Source organism: Prunus persica, chromosome G1, assembly GCF_000346465.2.
Source record: "Prunus persica cultivar Lovell chromosome G1, Prunus_persica_NCBIv2, whole genome shotgun sequence".
NCBI lineage: Eukaryota > Viridiplantae > Streptophyta > Magnoliopsida > Rosales > Rosaceae > Prunus > Prunus persica.
Window position 1 is genome coordinate 46,943,414 of NC_034009.1, and position 24,135 is coordinate 46,967,548.

Sequence of the window (24,135 nt, forward strand, 5' to 3'; positions counted from 1 at the left end):
TATAGGACAAGGAGAAGAAACCCAGAAACCAACTAAGTTTGATGTGCATGTGGAGAGAGAGAGAGAGAGAGAGAGAGAGAGAGAGAGAGAGCAAATATTATATAAACTTTAATCAATCCAAGACAGAGAAGAGAGAAGGCATGCATGTTGGCTTTTACCTTCCACCACTTTTCCCCTTTTTCTAATACACAGTTTTATCCTAAAACTATTGTGTTTGTCCTCCTAATTTATAAATGTATGTGATAATTATGGATTAAAATATATACCGTGTCCATGAAGCCTTCCCCAGGCATGTTTGATTATGTCTTTTAGTTATATTAAAAATTAAATTAAATTATTAAGAAAGGATAAGAAAACTATGAAGAATACGCACCGAACCAAAGCGTGCCTAGTTTTCGGTTTCAATCTTCTTTCAATTTGAAGACTGAATCGTACCGTACTGAACCGAATTGTCCTACTTCTAATGAAAGAGGAAAGACATAATTCAAGTAGTTAAGAATATTTACTTTTTTACTTGAGTTTGTGTGTTTGATTACCACAATTTTTTATTAACACTTGTATTAAAAATAAAAATAAATGAAAGGAAGAAAAATGAAAACAAAGTACTGTAATTTTCTTTTTGGGTATCTGAAAAAGAAAAGAAAAAAGCATTGCGAAAATGAAAGAAAAAGGGGCAAAATTAATATAAAGCAAGCTGCGAAATGAAAGGGGAAATAACACAGACGGTGAGGGTGACTTTTGTTTTGACTTGTACAGTCAATTCAGATGACTTTTTCGTTTTCATTGCTTAATCATTTTCTCCCATAATTAATATATGTCTACACGATGTGGATTTTGTATAGGGTCCCCTAGATTTTTGTTTCTATTTATATATGTCCCCACCAAATTCTGATTTTTGTTTTTGTTTTCAAATGAAAAAAAATTTGCATTCATAATTCAGCTGTAAGGCTAATACAAATGAATGAGGAATTACTTTTTTAGTATAAGCGATAGTTTAAATTACAAGGAGACGCTACTATGATGTCATGGAGGTACGAACATGAGTGAGACCACTAGTCTGCAAATCAATGCCCTCTTCAATTGGACTAGACCCCGTTAGTCTCACTTTTTTCTAAAAATAAGATATTGAGGCATCATTTGGTAAACAAATTTTTTAGTAAAAAAATTGTAAAAATGGACAAATGAAGAAGGAAAAAAAACTCAATTGGCACACGCTGTACGAGACTAATTTTCTTCAAAACATTCAACATAATTTATTTATTTTGGGTAATTTCATCAAATATTGTCAAGAGAGCTTAAAATAGTTTTTGTGATCTAAAATTTGAAGAAAAATAATGAGCGGCGGGGCAAGTGGTAACCTCAAGTGAAGCCAGTGCATTTGAAGCCCTAGGATTGGTAATGGGCATAGGAGACAAAACTCAACTTTCACCCAATTCATAACAAAATGTTAAAAATACAATTCTAATCTAAGCACATTCACTTAATCATAATTTATTGTATTTGGGCAATTGGCAATTGGCAATTAGGCATCGGTGAGCGATCCACTAATCCCGCAATTTACGCAAGATAAAGCTAAAAACTGGGATTAATTAATTAAATTAACCCAAAGCTGTAACCATAAGCATAAAAAAGTGATTAATTAGATATATTATGCTATATAGTTTGACTTGTTTGTTCACAAAAAGTTGCATAATTTTTTTTATAATTTAAACTTTTAATCTCAAATTCTTATGAGGAGGGAAAGGACATGGGATGGGATGAGCGATGATGACTCATCATGAGGAGGAGAAGGGGGGAGCTTCTATAATTTAAAGCTTATCGGATCGATGGACGGTCAGGATTGATTGCTGTGCTTTATCTCATTTGTCATGGGAATAAATCAGATAATTTATTTAATTATGCGCGCGTGGCGTTTCACGTGCGCCAATCATATGTGTTGTAAGTGCGGTTTTGGCGAGACTGGACAGTGATAAAGCGCGTGGGTCAAAAGACTAAGTAATAATATGCACAAAGCGCCAACAATAATCACTCCCTCAACTTAATCTGTATCATGAAAATTTGTCTTTTAAAAAAAATTGGTTTTTCTTTATTTATTTCTAATTCTCATTTGGAATAATTTTTAGTATTGGAAAGAGAAATACAACTAAATCAAGAATACTTGGTATACAAACTAGGCGAGAAAAGGGGCTTCCTAACAAGTAATTATTTCATTTATCATGTTTGTTTAGTTCAGGCTTGGAAAATAAATTTTTGCTTCATAGGAAAAATGAAGGATGCCCTCCATCTCGAGTTTCATTTTCCCTTCTCATGAAAAATCAAGGCAAACATTAATTGTATTTTATGACCCATCTGCCTCTATTAGTTACGTGTAAAGGTTAACATAAGTTACCGTTTGCATATTTCTAATTTAGAGGTATAATTGAAAATCTGAACACATTATGTTTTCATTTCCTGCACAAACCAGACACGAGAAAATAAATATAACGATATTTATAGTTCTTTCTCAGTGTTACCAAACTTGAGATAGAAATCTTCTCCTGAGAAGGATATTTGAATTCATTTCACATGAGAGGATATTTGAATTCATTTCACATGAGTTACTTTACGCACACCAAACTCTTATAGTTTGTGTATATAAAATTATAAAGTTCCAATTTTGGAGGAAGATAATCACAAAAGAAAGAAAAAACAAGATAGATAAAAAAAAATATAAGTCAAAGAAAGACTGACCGTGTTGCCGTTTCATTTCACATCGGCGACTAATGCTGCTATAAAATGATGTATTTGTCTAACATTATGACGACAAATCCTGTACTTTTTTTCATTATCCAAATTGAGTTTTTAATAGAACTTTGCTTAAATGGCTGAACAAGGGCCAACAACATTCACTTGATTTTTTTGTTCCTGGTCAGACTCAAGACATGGACCGACCAAATCCACTGAATTCCGCATTTGATTCTAACAAAACATTGACATTGCATAACAAAGTGTTACCTGACAATGGTTGAAAACAAGAGAAACAAATTTGGACAGCAACACGTATAATAAAGCAAGCTGAGCACCACTTATAACCATTTGGTCAAATTTGACCATTGAAATTGGTCCTTCATCACACTATTCCGTACATAAGATAACCCTTTGGTCAAAACCTACTTTCTATGTACAAAATACGACAGACTTCAATGACACGAGGATAACATTATTTTGTTATCTTCTGCCAATAAAGCTATGACACACGTGAACACTTCCATGTGGCATAGCATTATTGGCCGGGAATAGCAAAATAGTGGTATCCCTATTGCAACCATGTTTTTCTCACAAAATACAGAATGGAAACATCAACCCTTTCTGATGCTTTATCTTGAGCCATTGCACTTAAATTATGTACAAATTGGGTGGAATTGATGATCCTGTGGCAACAAACATAAGACTAAGAAATTATTATCATATCAATAAAATACACACTGCAAGGCAAACCCAATCCACAGTTTTGTGGTTTGAATGGAAAATTCAAGAAATAGCATCATTGCATAAGAGCACAACGTATACTTTATATCCAAATAGTAAAACTTTGACTTACTATTTAAAACTTGTGTAAGCATCACGCCAAGCTTCTTAGCTGTCTTTCTTTTTCTGAAGCAGCTCCTGGGATTCCTGGGGAAACAGAGACAAAACCCTCATCCTGTAGAAAATCAATCAAGAGTCAACAAAAGTAGAACTGTCACTGTTCCATGACCCCATTAGAACTCAAATAATGCCAGTTCTTCAATTTCTGGACCAACCATATGATATTGAAAAGATACAAATAATTTCATTAAAAATAGCAGGTTTAGATATCAGGGTTCACAGCCTTTCATATTGAAGCACAAGGTTGTAAAATATAAATACTAGAGCTCTAAATTTCAAGAACAAAAACTAAAAGAGGTAAGGGCATATATTTCAACTTCTATAACATAACTCAGTATTATAAAACTATCCAGCAAAGAATTAGTTCCATCGGCCATGTCCTTCCTTGGTTGGAAAAGAAATATTACTTTTTTTTTCCTTTGCATACTGCACATGTCCAGTACGTGTCCAACAGACATCATACCTGAGTTCGAGTCCCCTGCAAGTGTCAAATAATGTTGCAAGACACCAGAGGAAATGTTCGTGGTTTTTGGAGTTCTATGCATGACATCCATTTTCAATGCACATGCTCAACAGAGAATGTTCCATATCCACGGCAATGAAATTAGGATATATTTCACTACAGAGCTATCTCCACAAAAAGATTATTAAAAAAAAACACATAAAACCAATACATGCTTTGAGCACAGAGATCATAAGTAATGAGGATAGCTTACGATAAAGTATCTGCAGCATTAAATATTGGAAGCCTTCCAAACCCAGCAACTTCCCATTTTGTTCTTTGAGAAGAAATAACTTGCTCAGCCTCTGAACCTGTTGCTGTCAAAACAAACTGGAAAAATCTACTATTACCATATATGTGAATAATAGGAGCAAAGTGAACTTTTAGGTACAAGTCCAATCACTACCAAATAAAAATAGAAAAGTATACCAATGGAAAGAGTATTGCCATAAACCCGTAGCTCACAAGAGGCGAGAAAAAGAGAACAGGAAGAACACAAGGGCTTCCTGCAGAGCCATTGAAGATATTAATACCTCAAAACAAGTAAAAGAGTTTTAAATATAAGCAATATAAAAAGTGTGATTACATAAAATCTCTAAAACATATTCCCATGTGTGTCCTCGAAGTCTAAATTCAAAATATTGGACTTTGAGATGTGGGTTAACGAATTTGAGACACCTTCAGATAACTGTCTTTATACTCAGCTTTATCTGCTTATAAAAAAAAATCATGTTTCATGCATGAGGAGGCTGCAGAAGCAAAATTCTAAGAGAAGCCATTTAGATCAATGTAATTTTCCATGTGGAAAGTGCACAGAATAAATAATAACAAAAAATCGTTTACTTAAAAAAAATTGCAAATCAACTGAAACAATGACTCCAGAAAGGAAGCATATTTACCAAAACCAGCAAAAAAAGCCCAGTTAGATTCAAAGAAGTCCAGCCGTTTGTCCAGACGAACTTCAGAAAAATTCCATTTGTACCTAAGAAAGTTCAAAAGGTGCATTAGCACACACTTATCTAGGCAATTACAGTAAGTTCAAATATTACAACAAAAAGGTATATGCACCACATACTCAAAACAGTAATAGGCATACATCCAGGAAAGAAGTAGAAAATTTAGTGCCTTCCCTGCATACGGTATAAAGCCTGTCACATATACCTGCAGAAGCCATCAAGTCTGTCATCCAAAAGTTGACACACAAGCCATGGAGAATATTGCAAATAAGCTCTCTCTCTCTCTCTAATAATTACAAAATCTAATGCCTTTTCCCCCCCTCTATGATTCCATACACCCAAGTAAATACATAATAAAACATATACATTACCTCTAGGAAGAAACAGCTCAAAAGAAGTAATGAGTACACCTGCTCTCCTATTCCAATCATGACCCTGCAAATTCAACAGATGCATACACAACTCCTATGATACATAACAAAATTGAAGTCTCTATTTAAGAACCATCAACCATCAACTAAGTTGATTACCCTCCCAGGCCAGTAGGTCTTTCCGTACCAGCTCCAATTTGTAAGGCCAATGCCTCATTTTGTCTGACAGGATCCAATGTGGTTGGCCCAGATCTCCCCATTGCAGCAAATCCATACTTAGCAATATCATTGTACCTTTGGTTGAAATAAAATTGTAGATTTGAGTTGGAAAGAGAAAAATGCAATGAACAGTGAACACATCAAAAGACATGCTGGCTTGCGTTATACAAAATAAGAAACTAATGCATAAAACTTTGGGAAACAAATTATCATAAATTAATAACTATTGTCACTCCAATCATGATGTAACAACTAATGGGATCAAAGGGACCTCCAGAACTTCAAAAACTCTGTATGAGGGTGCTAAGAATGAAATTACAGGGGTTAGTTTGGTAGGTACCAGATGTTGCTCAGGATAATGCTGAATACATACAACGGGTAGAACCAAGTTACCTGCAAAAGGAAAAAAAGAAATCATATAAATGCTCAACAAATTCCATTTTTCAAAGTTAACTACAGCATACACTTAGTCTTAACACCTTAAGGACGTGATCCAGGTTAGGTGCAAGAAAGATTTAAATAAACAATAAATTTCCAAAGGTAAAGTTTTATCAAGTTACCTTAATAAAGGTTTCCTTTTCAAGAATTGCAGATATTTTGGTAACCAGGAAAAGCTACTATGCGTGCAATTTGATGGAGGTCCTAAAGGATATTCCAAATTAAAGATGAAAAAGGATGCAACCTTAGTTTGCTTCAAATTTCAACAAAATTGGGCTTTATTCATTCTCCATAGAAGTTTGAAATTGCACTAACCATCTATGCAGAAAAAAAAAACTTTGCTTATGTCAGGTATAGGAATTAGGTACATTTCACTTGGTTTTTACTGATTTAATTCATCTAAAATTTCATTTTTTATTTGTACGTTCTTTGTTATAATTTATCATTAGCTCCTATACGAACATTAATCAATTTGTGTCTTATTCAAGCCGCTCTTGAAAAACTACTTTGTCTCCTTTAGGATGTAAAAATCACATATCAAGTCCTTTCACACCACAATCTCAAAAACTTGAAGAAAAGCAAGCGAAGTACAGTTGGAATGCACAGAAATCCAAGCCAGCCTCTAAGTTTGGGGATCTCTATTAGCCTAGTGGTAATCATATTTTTGTGTGTTTATTGCCTGGCGAAAATGAAGTATAATAAACATTGAGTTTGTTTTGGTGGGCATGTGTGTCCTTGTACTACTTGACAACTAAAGTAGCATGTTGATTATTCTTGTAATCCGTATGCACTATTTTTTTCATACTTCAGTTCACCAGTTAACCTAACCCAATCAGCAAACAGATAGATAGTTTTTTTTTTATAAGAACAAACCAATAGGCAATTCATGTGTCCATAATGATATACTTTATAAGATAACAAACTTAGTAGTGTGTACGAGTACATAATACATAATTATAATTTAACAAAACAGAATTAAACATCAAAAAATTCCACAATGCATGCCCAAAACAATTTTTTTTTTATAGACAGATTAGCAAACATAATTTCAGGTAAGATCTTTACAAAGAGCATCCATTTCCTACTATATAAATATTCAACAGAATCCCATCCAAGCAGTGAGTGAGGGACACTTCAATGGTTTTCAAGAAAGCCACACAGTTGAAATTACAAAAATGAACTTGGCATAGACTGCAACTTACATAAAAGAGTTGTATGAGCCCAAGACGTAAGAAGGAATAAAATTTCAAAATACCACCAAAGGAGCAGAGTTCTTGAGAACAAAATTCTGGGCACCTATCAGGTAATATCCAGTGTAGAGCTGGGACGATGACTGAGTTAAGGATAATTATACTGCACAAAGACAAATTAGGAATTCAAATTTCAAGTCTCAGACATGCAGGATTTAAAATGCACTTGTCCACCAAACCACTTAAAGCACTCTTATAAGTAGGTTCTACTTCACAAATTTGTTAGCAGAGGTCATACTGGGAAATAAATCAACTCAGGCAACCAGATATAAGCATCTTCAAGCTTGAGAGCATCCACATTAATATTAATAAGAGCACAACTTCAGCAGAAAATAAAAATAACTAGACTATTTAGATTGATAGAAGAATGGAAGCAAACTGTGACATGGAAATCATTGATTTAAATGATTCTTTTAGACCTCAATATTATTAGACATAAGAATCACATGTTGTATGTTAATCAAATTCCTTCATTCAGTCCAGTTCACTTTGATGACAAAAACACTCTTCTTAACCAATGTGGTCTTTGGAAACAACCCACCCTGTAAGAAAGTTAAAATATTGATTTCTTGAATGCAGAAACAGAAGAAAGTAATTCAGATTAGCCCTACAACAGACAATGGATATTCTGAAAAAAGAACAAGGGTGGGATTCCAAGTCATGTTGAGGGGTTCTAGTAAAATCCCTTGAGCCTTGGAGAAACATTTCATGTGGACTGAGGTTCCTGGTTAGGCCCTTTGGGGGTTCTTTTATCACTCTAATCCCTCTACTTTGATCAACATTATTCATAGCTTCTACAACAACAGAATTACATCTTGACCTAGTCCAAGACCTAAGCACATCTTAGTTGACATCCTTCCGTCGCCTACTGTTACACAGCCAAAGATAAGGGCAGCATCACGAGATGAAATGGAAAGAATGCAAGATCCAAATTTGAACACCAGTTGCTCACCTTTATAGAGTACTTTTGAGGATAGTAGACTCTGTACAAACTGTCTAAAGACTAGTATAATCATCAAAAAGTGTTTATTTCAAGTAATTCTTGAGATTTTTCACTCCTCATGAAAAGATCAAGAAAAATCTAATTTGCATCTTATATTGAGCACCCTATAACTTCGCCAAAATAATCAACTGCTTGCATCTCCCAAATGTTGTAGGAATTTACCTTTGAAGATATGCAGAGATCCTAAAAATACTCTAAACAGGAAACAAAAAAACACTTGGAAAACAATGAAACATATTCAGTTGGGGTTGAAAAAGATACTCCTAATCATATGCAAAAATCCTAAACATAGACTAAGATCTAAAAAATGCTCTAAACAAGAATATACATCTTCCAAGAAGTTGGTCTAAAAACTACCATTGGGAGGGGGGGCACGAAACCATACTTAGTTTAATCAAACCAACTCTATTGCCAAAACCACTTGCACTCGTGAAAAAGAATAATCAGATTTACCAAATGAGTAGTCTAACACGTTATAATCAAAGGAAAATTTTGAACTGTGGAACAATGTAAGGCAAGCAGAACAAATTGCACAGATTTATTACTTACAATTCACAGCCACCCCAGCAGCCGTTGCACTGTTTTCAATTTCAGCCACTACATTAATTTATTTATTTCTACTCCTTCTCATGCTATTTTATTCAGCCTATATCACCTATTCTTCTTCATTACTTTTTATTTATAAAGTGATAGACTTCTCTATTTTTCTTCCATGGAAGTGTGAGAAAAATCTCTAGTACCCAATACATCAGCTATTAGCAGCTCAAATTTTCACAAGTAATGAAACGTATCCCAGATACATTATTTTATAATTAATAAGGCCAACCTTACACAGAGAGCAACAGAAAGAGATTACCTTCCTAAGAAAATGAAGCCATTCAATAGAAAACACTGTCCTGTACGTATCAAAAGCTTTCTCGACCTGCCATCAGAACTTAAGTTAATAAAAACTAAACCAAATAAAACAAAATTTATGAATTTTTTCCAAGTTGGGTCCTTAGAAAGTGAAGTAAAATTTATCCAACGCCTGGAGGCGAAGAAAAGGCAACCAAAAAGGATAAAGAAAAAGAAAAAGAAAAACCCTTTATTTTTCTCTTGTTTGTTTCGTTTTCTAGCCAACCAAACAAGAAGTAGAGGCAATTTAACTAAAATAAATTGAAACTAATTAAAGCGTGCAATTGAAGTAATTATCTGAAGAGAGAGACCTGTGGCAGAGGATGAAGACACGGTGAAGGCAACAGGCCTCTCTGAAGCCCTCAAGCCAAAGCAGCGTGGCCTGCTTTGATTTTGTTTTGAAAGCGTTTATCAATGGCTTTGCAGCTTCCATTCTTTTCAGAATTGAGTTGAATTAAATTACTTGAAAACGAGAGACACAACACAACACAACACAACACATCCACAACTAAAACTGAGTCTTCTTCTGTGACAGAAACTTCGAGACGGCTTTTTTAAGGAGGGGGGTATCTTCGTCTTGTGTTCTTTAACGGCGTCAGCTATCATAATTGGTTGGTGCCACCAAATAAAATTGAGTAAACTTATTTTTTCTGGTTTGCCCAAGTTAGAAAGGTTAGAAAGGGTATAAGTTTTCTCCCAAACACATACCAATAAGTTGTCATGAATTCCAATTTGAGACTTGTGTAAGTCAGTGCCTCATTATTTTGGGGGTGACAATAAAATTAGCAGATGAAATCATGACATGAAACATATAAATTTACCAAAGAATTAAAACATTAAATTTAATTAATTCTTTTTTAATACTAGTGATATTTAAGAAGTAGAATCGAATCTAAGAAACTCGGATGCAGAATAAATGCTTTTTTTGTTGTTAAAAATCCAAGTGCTTCTCGAATTGATTCCATAAGAAGCATTTGTTATGTACTTATCTACGAAATGTTTTTATGATCATATAAACACTTTTATTATTGAGCCAAGACATTTAATTGTGAAAAAGCGCTTGTAGAGCCACCAAAACTCGAAAAAAAGGAAAAATCGCATAAAGCAATTGCTTAACCGGGGGGCATGATAGCAGGTGGCACTATAGGAAAGGTCGGTGGTCGGTCGCCCTTGAAAGTACGAGAAACCGCAAAAGCTGCCATTTTCGAACGCAAATTGATTAGAAATTAGAAAATAGAGATGGCGAAGCAAGAAAGCATAGAGCCGTGCAAGAAAGAAGCATGCTACATTCAAGCATGTCTCTCCAAGAACAACTTCCTCCCTCAAAAGTACGTCTTCTTTTTCCGCCTAATTAATCTATATATCTCTTGTTTGGTTGCCGAGAAAACAGAGGAAACATCAAATAACATTTCTGAATTCTCTTTCCAATTTTTCCACGAAATGAAAATTTAATTTCATTGTCGAATATCTCTCTCTAACTTCTGTTTATTTCTTTATCTTTCGTTTTGGTCTGGTTTATTTGTACATACATGGATTGTGATATTTAGCTGGTTAGGGAGTTTTTTTTCATTTCCAATGTTTGCTTTGGATTTTTTCTTCATATATATATATATATTCTGGTTTGGTTTTTTCAAATTTATACACTTAATTTGGTTTCATCTAATGAAAACCCAAAATTCCCACAACATTGATATATGTATCAGAGAGCTTGTTGTTTACTGTTAATAAATAAATAAATCAAATGTTGTATAAGTTCATACCAAGTAGGATGATAATGTTATCACTCAATATAGAAACTTCCACTCAAATTTTTTTAAAAGAAAGATCCCAAAAGAGTGGTGTTTTGACACAAAGTGGGAACAATTCAAGGCAAAATGGTTTAGTTTAGTTGTTTCTTTGGCAATGTTTTCTTTTATGACCATGAAAGTGTGCATCTGTGATCTCCAACAACAGATGCAGTTATACTCATACTGGTAGATATCCAGCTTTACTGACTAGGAGTTGTGGCTCTATGTTTGTTTCAAATCTTGGTTGGTCGCTTAGCTTATGCATATATGACCAGCAAATGATTCCACCCTTTTCTTTTAACAAAATAATGAAGGACCATTCTAACATTTTCGGCTATCTTAGCAGGTCTTTAGAAACAGTGGTTTATGAGGCATACATTTTGTCTCTATCTTTTCCTTCTCTCTTTTTTCTTTTTTTTATGAAAATTGAGTTTTGTGTGGGTTGACACCATCTTGTGTTTCCAATTGGCACAAATGACACATCCATTGCAAGTTGGATAGAACAGTGTCAAAGACTCACCATTTATATCTACTTCTTTTAGAGTGTAAGTGCGGTTGATCAAGGAGATTGAATATTAAGTTTTAGTATGTGGCTTTTCAACAAACTTCTCTGGTGCTTAGGTGCCTGTTTGACATAAACTAGAAGGCCTTCCTGTTCGACCTTTCAATTGAAAATAAAAATTATATCTGGTTTTTGATAATAGTTTTGCCAGCTTACTTTACTTTAAATATTTAAGCCATAATGATGTGGAGTCACCCTGGTAGCTAGGGTGAATAAAGTAACTGCTATGCTAAAGTGCCTTAGAGTCTTCTTTGATCACGATCGTAGAAATTGAGTGTCTGGTACGAGTCATGGAGAATAACATGGGGTTACATTCATTAGTACTTATCCTACTCAGACCATTCTCTTCCAATGTCTTTTCTTACCTTTGGTTGCTGTTTGAGCCAACATCTGTCAATATTTCGATGTCAAACTCATATAAAATACACTGTCTGGTTGTCCCGACATTTGTAGTTATTGCGGATTTAAGTCCTTCTCCTGGTTGTCAAACTAGAAGCATCATGATCTGATCTAGCAAGCATTTAAGTAATACTCATTTGTGCTTTTGAATATGCTGGATTTTGAGTATGTTGGATTTGTTCTTTTATATAATGCTCATTTGTGTATATATTGAACTGGTAACCAATTTTATGGAACTTTGGGAGTTGATTCCTGCTTCCTGCTGACTTTCAGAAGTTGTGACATAAACTTGTTTGCATTCAAAGCTAATTGATGGTTTCCACTTTGAAGTATGTGTCCTTTTCATATCAGTTATTATGTGTAACTGGCTATATATGTCAGAGTAATAGTCAATATCAAACATATGCATTCGTGATTCCTCTCTTCTCAGGCATTTATTCTTCCTGTTTTCTGTTATTACTTCTGTGATTAGTGTTTATACTTGGCAGGTGCATTACAGTCATTGAATTGCTGCAGTCTTGCTGCGAGAAACACAATTACAATTCGACTCACTGTGCTTCGCTCTCTGGTCTTTTGAAGCAAAAGCCGAAGTAGAAAGTGTTGTCAATTTTGCACTTAATGACTAAATGTAGCTCTACCTCTATCATACTCCAGGCAAAATACCACAGCAGCCAAATGCTTGATGTGATTACGACTTTCTATAAGCTTCTCTTGTTACGAGATGCTTATGGCACATTAAATGCAATAAAAGGTGGGGGAGGGAAAACAAAAATAGTGTAAAGGATGCTAGAAAAGTTTTCTGTTGATGTCTTGATTGATACACTTGTGTGCATAAGGTTTTATTTTCATACATGTGAATCGATCTAGAGCTGGATTCTTTTTCACGTAAATAAAAGAAGGCAATATGTTTTTTTAATTTTTATGTATTTCTTATTTTGGTTTGAAATGCAATATGCCATTACATTACAAGCTTGCGGTTTTACTTGAACTATTTTGCATCCCGAAATCTGGTAACCATCATTAAACAAAGATTGGTTTTATGGTTCAAAAAACGGTTAGACTATGATAACAAAGATTGGCAAGCAGTTGGACCCTCTTCAAGGAGAAATACTTCCCTATCCCGTTCCATTGATGTGAAAAAGGGGCAATGCAATGCAACGGGGTGTAGGGAAGTTTTTCTCCTCCTCAAGACACTTGGTTATTCCAACGCAACAGTAGCATACTGTTTACGGTATTTTGAGAGCAATTTTATTTGCACTCAGAATGTGTATTTGGGTACTTGATTTCTGTGGACAGGCACGCTTTAAATTATAAGTTCTCATCATGGGTACTAAATATAAATGAATAATATATATATTTTTAAAAATAAATTAATAATTTTTAAAAATACCAATTATTTCATCAATCTTTAAATCCAACCATTCTTCATACTATAATGTAATGAATTTTATTCCAATTTGTCACAAGGTTGAGGTTCGCTGCCCTAGATTACCCCTCAGTATAAACTTGTACGACTCTGGTCTGGTTCACCACACATGCTGCAAATCGAAATGACAATGATTTCTTGCTTGATTTAGGGGGCACGAGGAGGTAGAATAATCCTAATTATTTTATCACAAGGCAAGATGGTGAGGGGAAATCGTAGGAAATCCATAAGCCATTTAATTATTTTTGGATAAGAAATCAGAGTATGATTAATTAATTAAACCCAAGTTTAAATGCTACAATTAGAATTGTTATTGCCTCAAAACGTTTTTCTAAAGATTTCCTTTTCCATTACGACTCCAAATCATTACGTCCAATGTAAACCAACTGGTTCCTTTTGGCTCAAGTTTCAGACCCTGCTTTGCTTGTAAGGAAGGGGTGTTTTGCTTCTCTTCTTTGCTCTTAATGCGAGCCTAAACATGCATTCCCCCCAACCCAAAAACATAAAAAAAACACACACAAAAAGCGCCATGGTTGACCTCTTGAGATGGTGGCAAGGAATCTCGGGGGCAACCATGGCTTTTTTTCCTTTTTTCTTTTTTGGGGGGTCACTGATCAAATTCTCCGATGTATTTAGAATTATTTATTCTAAAAATGAAAATTACAACAAAAGAAACACGTGCTATCCGAGCAAGGACAGTTCATGTGGTGACTTGTGCACCAAGATATCAGACAAATATTGGGGCACAATAACAAGTATTAACTCTCTAGTTTGATGCCGGTGTTGTACAAAAATTCAATCAGCCAGATTCACTTTGTGTGTGTGTGTGTGTGTGTGTGTGTGTGTGTGTGTGTGTGAGAGAGAGAGAGAGAGAGAGAGAGAGAGAGAGAGAGAGAGAGAGAAGCCCATCTCAGATTTTCTTTAAAAATTCATTGAATGGCAAATGTTAGCCAAAAGATACACCGCAGAACCAATTTGCGTAAATTACAATTGGCCAATCTCTTTGTCAAGGAGTGGGGGAGAGAGTATACAACGTTATTGCTAAAAGCAGTAACTGTAAAGCCAATCAGCGAAAATAAACAAAAAGGGGGGAAAACTCTTACCAATCTCTGAAGCTATCCAAAAAAATATATAAGATTGGGTAGGATGGGGTAGATACGATGCTCCATAAAGTACAGGTACACTTAGCAACGTCCCCCAAAAATAAGCATGCAAGCTTGTGGGAATGGCAGATGTGAGCTAAAGAATGCATCATGGTGATCTCGAGCTATCCTGCCGTCTAAGAGGGATGCCTTCACCATCAATTCCATCCTCGTCTGCATGCTTCGATAGTCGCATGGAGGACATTGATGTTGGCAAACCTGTACGATTCAATGACATTACCAATCCAAGGTTCAGTATGGGAAACATGAATTTATTTGTTCACACAGTCCAAAAACCATGCAGGCAAGTACCAAACACCCAACCATAGGTTCCTTGTTAAGATTGACAATAATCTATCAATGATAAAAATAATAAAAGGAAACATACCATCAACCATATCCTTCGTTCTGTGAAGCAGAAAAGTTCCTCCAAGGATAGTCACAAACCCACACATTTCCGTGACAACCTGGGTTGGACTCTGTCTGTCCCAATCCTGAAAATACAGTAACATAGGAAAAATGTAGACTCAATATCACCCCATCATAATAAGAAAAAAAGAAAAGATTTGGAGGACTAGCTTATAATTAAAAGTTACAGAGAGGGTGGCAGCAATGGACACCTCGATTGAGACTGAAGCGTTTCATGACAGAAAATTTTAAATCTAACTAACCAGAAAAATATTTACGAAGTAACAACAAAAATAAAAAGAGTATCAATATAATCGCAGGAAGAATATACCTTAAACATGATAACGCTAGCCAGAATAGTTAGTGATGTGAACATAACATAGTATATCGGAGATACCACAGCTGTGTTGAAAGTATCAAGTGCCTGCAATGGAAGGGAAAAAACTATCATAATAATTCAAGGAGCCATTAGAAAACAATAACAAATTAACAATGAAGAAAAAGGGTAAAACATGGTTCCATTCTCCATAAACGTACGAGAAAAACAAAAAGGAAATAGAAAGTGACTACAAATTCAAAAGGAGGCTATTGTAACAGGTAAAAACAAGACCCACAATCAAATAATGTGAACTATTATAGTTTTGTCACAATTGACAAAATCTGCATACTGTTGCTGAGGATCTGTCACATAATGCATCATTAGGCTGGTTTTGGACATCAGTGAAAGCAAATGCTGAAGCACCAAGAAAGGGGCAAACTTCATGGTTGGACTTTTTCTCAAGTTCAGGCCTTCCTCAATACATCCTTTGTTCCTTTTCTGATGATTGGTATTATCATTAAGTTTTTTTTTTAAAAACTGTCTTAAAATTTGCTTGGGTGAAATGAAAAAAGGTCAATCAAAAGCAAGTTCGATTGAGTTAAAGTTTAAATATACAAAAAGGGGGCGGGATTCCACCAATAAAAAAGGCCAGAAAGTACACGTTATGGGAACACGTACTCTCCCATGTTAGCTGAGGTCACTGTCACTCAAGAAAATTGTTAATGGTATGGATTAAATTTACCCACCACCTGGGTTGTTGACAGCTTCGAAATGATTGAATTAGAATATGATGACATCCACCTGTTGTTTTATGGATGTAATGAAGGAGAAATTTAAAATGGAACATTCCACCTTTTTATAGGACTAATACTTTTGGTTGATTATTTAGAAAACTTTAAAAAAATAAAACAATTATGCAAGGACAGGAAAGGACTAATACTTACCTTGTTCAAATAATTCATTTGGGTAAGCACACATGTAATGACAACTAAAGTGAAGACCCAAGTTTGGGGATAAACTAGTTGATTCATGCCCGATAATGTCAACTTCAAAGCAATTCCAAGTGCTTTGACACTCATGACCTGTCAAAGGACACCGTTAAGAGTAAAAAACACTTGAAAAGAAGATGACATAGAGAAAGAAAGTTAATTTCAAATTAACAGAAGTATATAGCAATACATACCGATAAGGAACCTACAAGGGAACAAACTCCAATGTAGACCATTATGTGTGTCTGGCCATATTGCGGGATAAAGTGGAATATAAGAATAAACACAGCAGTTATGACCAAAGCTGCATACAAGAGAAAACCTACCAACAAACAAGTATGATTATTTAAAAAAAATTGTTTTCCCTTCAGTGTAGTCAAATGAGAGTAAACCATGCAAATTAAGAATCAAATGGTCAATAAAAAGACAAATGGTTGTAGAGAATAAACCAATTACCTGGTTCCATGGCAAGATCCCAAACTTCTGTTACAGATTCAATACCACGTTCTTGAGGAGCATGTAACACAATTGTTGTAGAACCCACAACACATAGAGCGCAACCAAGAATCCCAAAAATATGAAGTCGCTCACGTAAAATAATATGTGCAAGCACAGCACTGCAAGACAATATTATGATCAGCACTCAATACTATGAAGCAACCATATTCATGTGCGAGTTTTCATCATGCCTGATAATTATGCTGAGAGCACCAAGAGGAGTTACTAGTATAGCTGGCGCAAATGCGTAAGCCGCAAAATTAGCAATTTCCCCAACGATCACTGTCATAAATGGCAATTGTCTGTCAGCACTTTCCTTTTTAAATATGGTCATGACTATAAGACGCACAAATAACCATTTACTTCCTTAGACTAAAAATGTGATCAGCTATAAATTAGCAGGTAGATACCAAAACGAAAAATGGAAAATCATACTAAGCCAGCCCGAAGTTTTGATGGAAATGTGAAATTTTAAGCACTCACCCCCCGACCTCCCGAAAAAAAAAACAAACAAAAGGAAAAGGGTCAGATCCTCTGTTCATCAATTGAAACGGTTGCGTTTTGATGTTTCACAAATACACGTTTAGCTTTTTTATTTATTTTTGGTTCCCAGGAACCTTGTGATAAAATATAATAAAAAAATACCAGAGCCGAACTGGCTTATCTCAACAAACTCCCATCCCACCACAATCGCAACGTCGCTGCTCCACTCAGTCCTACCGGTAATGGTAAAAACCCTTCCACATACACCGTCCCATTACTGAAACTCAACAAATCTCTCCACAAAAGCTGGCACTTAGCAAGAAAGATTGGAGGGTCTCATGAAGGATGTTTCATGGCTTCTGCCTGGTCAAGAAGAGCAAACGCAACATCATATTTGGATTATTTAACTGTACCAGTTACCAGTCAACAGGTCCAATGGCGATGACTTGTATCCGTCGCCATTGGACCATAGCATCCAACTAACTCCTTCAAACCAAAAAATCCCCCAGAAACCCAATTTTACATGTACCATTCACCAAGGATGATATTTACTGACCCACATTTTGGATCTGTAGGGATGCTCCGAACAGGGGCAGGAAAATGAAAATTGGGGTCCAAAAATTTCTCAATTCTGAATAGGACACCCATCATCATTGTGATAAAAATGTTTTCCCATCGGATTGTCCCATGGTGGGGATGGGATTTGGCTGTACTATACATGAGTGATGGATGCGTCGTTCTGGCTAAAGAATGAAAGGTGGGTTTGTGAGCCAAAACTACAAAGATGACATGTTAAGTTGGAGATAGTCAGAACGACGCCGTACCACTTATCAGCATGGGATCTGCACTCATAGCATCAGTAGAGGATCCAAATACCAAAGAACAAATTTCTTCTTATACACTTACATATTGTGAGGTTAATGCGTAAACTGTAGTTAAGTCCCATCAATTAGACTATAAATCGAATCCATTAGTCTATTGTTTCCAGCAGGGAAGCACTGATTTCATGATCAAGGCTCTCTCAAATGCTAGAATTGCCCTCACCAGGGTTAGCCAAAACTAGAATTATACCCTTAAATTCATAGAACATAAAGACATTTTCAAAATTACTATTCAGGAAGGACAAGTATGCCAATTTATTCATGTCTTACGGTGCAAAAAGGCTTTCCCTGTAAATTAGTATCTTGTAGAATAAACATAAGTTTGACGCTCTTCTGAAGGTTCACCAGTTTTATTGTTTCAAATATCTGTCAACTAGGATCCACATATTTGTGTGCACGCGCACTTTAGAAAATGTAATTAATCAGAAGTCATTTTTTTCTATAGTATTCAAAATAATCACCTTCATTGATATTTGATCTTCATTGATCACATAAATGAGAAAAGAGAACTATAACTCACTTGTTATCATGCCCACCCACCAAAGTGGCTCATAGAGGTAAGAATATCCTCCAACTCCTGTCGAACATATAAAGTGACTCAATTCCAATTATTCAATGTGACAAATGAAAGAAACACAGGAACATATAAAGCATAAAAGAATAGACATGCAATCTTAGTAGGTCAGACTCTCTTTATTTTTGGTCTTCTTGTTTGATCGAGGATTTTTCCTCTTGATTATCAATACAATGTTTCTATTCAAAAAAAAAAAGAGAATGGACATGCAACAAAGGCATGGGAAAAGAAAAACCTGAAATAAAAAAAATAACACATGATACAGACTAGCTTCTCTAAAAACTCTAACAAATAATTTGACAAAATTCACCTTAACATTATTTAGAGCATACTGAAACCAACTACTGTCTATTTGTTGTTCAGATACTAAGTTGTTAAATTTATCACAAAGGTAAGATGATGCACTAAAACCCCACGGAAGTAAACAAACCAAATATGTACTGATAAGTAAGATGCAATGAATACATGCAAGTCATCTAGAATACTCATATTGAGAACAACAAATAAAAAGAAAGAAAAAACCCCAGAGACTAACAATCACTTGACTTGAATTAAAAGAGTCAATATTCTGAAAATATTCTATCATTACATTCTTTGACATAAGATCAGCAACTAACAATCACTTGTAGACATACAACAATAGTTGATTTGGTCAATGGTTTCAAGATAAAGGTTAATCCTAAACTTTTCATTCAAATCAATCAAATCATAAATGTGCAACACCGTTAAAGGTAAACCCACAATGATCGTAGTTTTAACCGATACTTCAATTAACTCCTATATTTTACTTGATCTGGCCAACCAAAATCAATGCAGAAATGTAAATTTCACAAATCAACCCACATTACCGGATTCCCATTGTTAGTATTGTCAATAATCATATGAATCGAGCAGCACCTTTGGTGTTTTTAATTAACTTGTACTAATTAAATAAAGTAGTTGCAAAGACATAATGTATCTATTCAAGGGTTACAAGACGTAACACTAATAACTGGAACTAACTGCAAAGGAAGTCTAGAGAACCAATAACGCGACAAACGAGAAACTCATTTCACACACATCACTGTGATACCAAAACTAAAGAATTCGAAAAATTCAATGATTAAAATAACAAATATATGAAAACTTCACAAATTTATCCCGTACATGTATAAACTTTTGATACTGAGCTTCTTCCGCCAAAGGCATCATACATACACCATGCATGCAACTGCTTAAGATATGGTAATCATACATTGACAAATAAAATTTGAAATGGCATGTGATTAATGTCAACTGATATTTAAGACTCAGTAAGAATTAAGTGAACATTTTTTTCAACAAGAGTAATATCACTTTAACTTTGAACTACTAATCTACTAGACAAACCAAATTGCCAACTGACGGAAAATCTTTAAACTCAACAACTTTATGAATCAATCTTCAGCATATAAGTTATTCATCCTATATCCATTTCCATGTAACAAAAAAAAGTTTGAAAATTAAACAACAAATTCTAAAATGAAACACAACTGCTCAACATTAAACAATCTTGCATAACATTAGAAAAGAAAACACACATCCAGACGCACAATTGGCATCATATGTTCACAAAGTGACTTTAAAACACCCAGAGGGTCTTTTAAGTTTATATAGCTTCCCAATTGATGAACTGAGTAAAATTGGGTTTAAAAAAACAAAATAGCAGATATCAGCAAGAATTTAACAATCAGCAACTAATAGTTAACATAAATTAGGGTCTAAACTTCCTTCAACTTCAATCCACTAAATAGAACACCTGTGGGCACCAATCTGAACTGCGCTCTACAGTGTAACCCATTTTCCATTTTCACTCAATTCCGGGTAAACTTTGAAAATTACAACAATTTAAACATAAACTCAAACACCCAATCGCTCTCCATTGACAACAACCCACATCAGAATAACAAAAAGAGGAGAAATTGAACTTTGAAAAGTGTACCCAGAAAAGCATGTGAATTACGAACCTGCTCTGATGCCAGAAGCCCCGGCCTTTTTCAAACCCTTCTTTTTGACAATGAAACTAGCACCTATAAACAAGCTCGAAGACAAAGCAAGAATCAAACCCTTGATGTTGTCAGAGGACATGCCCCTGTAGGAATCTCTCCAGCTCATCGGGGGGCTCTGACCCTCAGTCGCCATGGCTGAGAAAACCCAGAAGCAAAAACCCTAAAAAGCTTCTTCGCTCACAGGCTTTGAGTGTATCATTAGTGTTACAAAACTGCAAATACCCAAATAGGCGAGCGACTCGGAGTGAGTTGAGAGAGAGAGAGAGGGAGAGAGAGAGAGCACGTTCGATCGAGTTTACAAAGAAACAACACAGAGAGAGATTTAGATGGAGAAGATATTGAAGATAATGTCGGCGCTGGGAGTTGGCGGTGGGTACAGAAATGTACAGCTGTAGTCTGTTGTTGTAGATCGGAAGGCAAAGGAGAACAAGAAGAAGAAAGAAGAAGAGAGGGCGTGTCGCGTGTGGTAATGCGAATCGAAGATTGGATTTTTATTTTTTTTTAACTCGGTTTCACCATAATAACGACTTCACTCCGACCAAAGGTTGATGAGTGCTATACTCCATCTTTTGATCCTTTTTTTTTCCCTTAATTGTTAGGTTTCTTACAAAAATTGTATTTTTAAGGGTAAATTACATATTAATCCCAACTTTTTCCAGTCATTTCAAATTGGTATCAACCTTTCAAATCATTTTAAATTAGTACCCGACGTCATGAGAATTCTACAGTAGGTAAGCTCCGATTAGCTTTCGGTGTTAAATGTCCATTGGGTTATTGCGGACCTTATTTTTATTTTACATGGACTCCACATGCGGAGGCACAAACAAATCGTGAATCAAAATTTAAACGAAGATATTTACAAAATGGCTTGAGTCTTTATTAATTGTCGAGTTTAAAATGATTTGTCATTTCAAGGCTACAAAAAGTTTCTCATAACTTGGTATAACAGTTGTTACAATTTAAAATTCTCTAACAATTACATATGGCTTTTTTCAAAAGTAAAAGTATTTTTGTGGCTAAAATCTAAATTTACTATAATAACAACTAGTTAATGACTAATTTAGTATTGCTATAATTTTTGCAGTGCTATAAGAAAAACCAGAACTAATGTAGTTGAGTGTTTAGTAAACTATAATTTTAAAAATGCTCGTAGTATAAAAAATAATGTCATAGTTTGTGGTAAGTGTTAATGTAAAAGTGATAAGACTATATATAAGGAGGAGAGTTATGTTTTATGGCTTTTTACTTGAAATATTTGTCTTAATATTTATTTAGATTTGCATAACAGTGGTCTCATGTTCGAACTTTCATGTCACCATAATAGTGTATGCGTGAGAAGCTCTCATCCCCCATATAATTTAAACTATTGCTTGTATTAAAAAATATATATTTTTTACTTATAAGATATAAAAAAAAAATGACCCCCCAAAAAATAATTTATTTTTTGAATAGTAGTCCTTTTTTAAAAAAAAAATTCAAGAAAGTATATGTTTAAGATTTCAATAACATAATGTCAAAATTGATGCTTCCGAACATGTGAGATGAACCAATGTAGTGTTAGTTGGATTGGGCGAGGTCTTTAGTGTGCTCCCAAATAATCATGAGTTCAAACCCCCACGTACGATATCCGTGGGTGTGAGTTTTTCCCTTTCCCCATTCCTAACTTAAAGAAAAAAAGTATGTTAGATGAAGCCAAAACTGTCTCTTTGATCCCTACAATACCTTAACGATAGGTCCAATAAAAGTGTGAATTCTTTTTTTTCTTTAAATAAAATGAAAATAACATATTTTAAATCAATATCAACATATACATAAATAAATAAAAACAGTATCTAATGATCAACAACATCTCCAACCTGTTGCATAATCCTTATTGCTATTTGGGATAGATTTTTTTTTTTTTTGGGGGTCAATAGATAGATTTAAGTTTATAGTCTTACTAGGAATTGAAAATATCAGTACATAGTATGAAATTCAATTTTCTTATAGTGAGAGAGATATTGAAAGTTGAAACACTTGTGACAACGAGAATCAGCAGAATCACGATGGTTGTGCATTTCATCACGAAGACTAGAATGAGAGAATAACACCCGTTAGAAACATTGTATTTGTAAATTTTATCAAATACGATAAAATTTGCTTTCGAATATTAAAAACCTGATTATATTAAAATTCTTATAATTGTAAATTTGTTTTAAAATTTTGATTTCCAATACAATTTAAAATTGGGTTTCGATTATTTGATCTCTTTATTTCTTTTTTAGGCTTAGAATTGAGGGGCTGTTTACTTACCATGAATGGAGGAAGTAAGAAATCGGGGAAGTAATGAATCAATATGAGAAGAGTCATTCCAATTAAGCTGTTTATTAACCATATGAAATCAGTATAAGAATGGAGTTGATTCCCTTTGATATTGTTTACTAATTCTCATGAATCAGAACATAAATTAATTTGATTATTAAATGCCCTGCACATATAAATATATATTTTTAACCTAAGCAACTTTTAAAAACGAAAATTGAAATAACTTTATTTTATAACTAATGTATAATATAAGATACTATATGATAAGTGATGAAAAAAAATAGTATATAATAATATAAGGAATATAATATATATATATAATAAAAAAGCAAATATGACATAATGATAAGAAGAATAACAAGACAAGTAAAGTCTAGCAACCAAGGTGAAAAGGGGAAAAATTTGCTTTTTCCAAAGGTGATAAATGGGTTAATTGTTGATTTGTCTCTTGAACTTGTACCTAACTTTCGATTTACCTCTATCCTTATTTTTTAGAAAATTAAGAATATGAACTTTTATTTTTTGCCAATTTTTTCCCTGTTGTCTGAATCGTCAACATTTTATCCAATTTGCCATTAAATATAAAGGTAAATTGGTCAATTTATATATTACAAATAACTAAATACTGAAAAATAAAATAACATTAAATATAAAAATACAAAAAATAAAATAATTTTAATAAAAATCAACCCACCACTCCCATAGTCTTATCTCTCTATCTCTCTCCTCCTTTCCTCCTCCTCAAAATTCATCCAATTCCACTAGCCACTACCTTAATTCCAACTCACGAAGCCATCAACACCCACCTTTAATTTCAAAAACTCAATATGATTGTTTTGTTTTCACCAATTGAAGCAATACACATTTATTATTTTAAATACCCATTTGACTTGGACATTGATAGGCTAAAAGACATAGTGAAAAACATTCTGATCATGTTTATGGGTTCTATATGAGCTTTCCTTTACTCTCATTGACCATTTAGAGAAAGAGAAAGATAGGAGGGTTCGAGTGGTTGAGCTAGGGGATGAGGAGGTGGGTATGAGTGGGAGAGGAAAGGGTTGTATCCTTTGGAT

At 34.4% G+C, this 24,135-nt stretch overlaps 3 protein-coding genes across 5 annotated transcripts; 1 reads left to right on the forward strand and 2 right to left on the reverse strand.

The window, feature by feature from the left end:
- LOC18788739 (protein EI24 homolog) lies at positions 3,025-9,818 on the reverse strand. 2 transcript variants are annotated; one of them, XM_020555370.1, is made up of 12 exons: positions 9,572-9,818; positions 9,223-9,288; positions 7,316-7,466; positions 6,016-6,068; positions 5,616-5,750; positions 5,457-5,520; positions 5,226-5,290; positions 5,029-5,111; positions 4,559-4,635; positions 4,344-4,459; positions 3,581-3,682; positions 3,025-3,410 (listed from the first exon to the last, which is right to left on the reverse strand). In XM_020555370.1, the coding sequence occupies exons 1-11, from the start codon at positions 9,691-9,693 to the stop codon at positions 3,616-3,618; spliced, it is 999 nt and encodes a 332-aa protein (XP_020410959.1). In that variant the 5' UTR covers positions 9,694-9,818; the 3' UTR covers positions 3,025-3,410; positions 3,581-3,615. The 2 variants fall into 2 exon arrangements, with proteins under 2 accessions (XP_020410959.1, XP_007222852.2); XM_007222790.2 differs by having other exon boundaries at positions 5,205-5,290; positions 9,572-9,814.
- LOC109946840 (cx9C motif-containing protein 4) lies at positions 10,265-12,924 on the forward strand. Of its 2 annotated transcripts, none has more exons than XR_002269925.1 (2): positions 10,265-10,588; positions 12,481-12,569. XR_002269925.1 is itself a non-coding variant. In XM_020555854.1 (2 exons), exons 1-2 carry the CDS (start codon positions 10,500-10,502, stop codon positions 12,600-12,602), a joined length of 195 nt encoding a protein of 64 aa, XP_020411443.1. In that variant the 5' UTR covers positions 10,301-10,499; the 3' UTR covers positions 12,603-12,924. The 2 variants fall into 2 exon arrangements, 1 of the variants encoding a protein (XP_020411443.1); XM_020555854.1 differs by having other exon boundaries at positions 10,301-10,588; positions 12,497-12,924.
- LOC18791789 (probable magnesium transporter NIPA4) lies at positions 14,343-21,418 on the reverse strand. Its single transcript, XM_007222168.2, has 9 exons — positions 20,714-21,418; positions 18,675-18,731; positions 16,982-17,072; positions 16,749-16,909; positions 16,487-16,614; positions 16,248-16,385; positions 15,316-15,408; positions 14,965-15,070; positions 14,343-14,795 (listed from the first exon to the last, which is right to left on the reverse strand). Exons 1-9 carry the CDS (start codon positions 20,886-20,888, stop codon positions 14,686-14,688), a joined length of 1,059 nt encoding a protein of 352 aa, XP_007222230.1. The 5' UTR covers positions 20,889-21,418; the 3' UTR covers positions 14,343-14,685.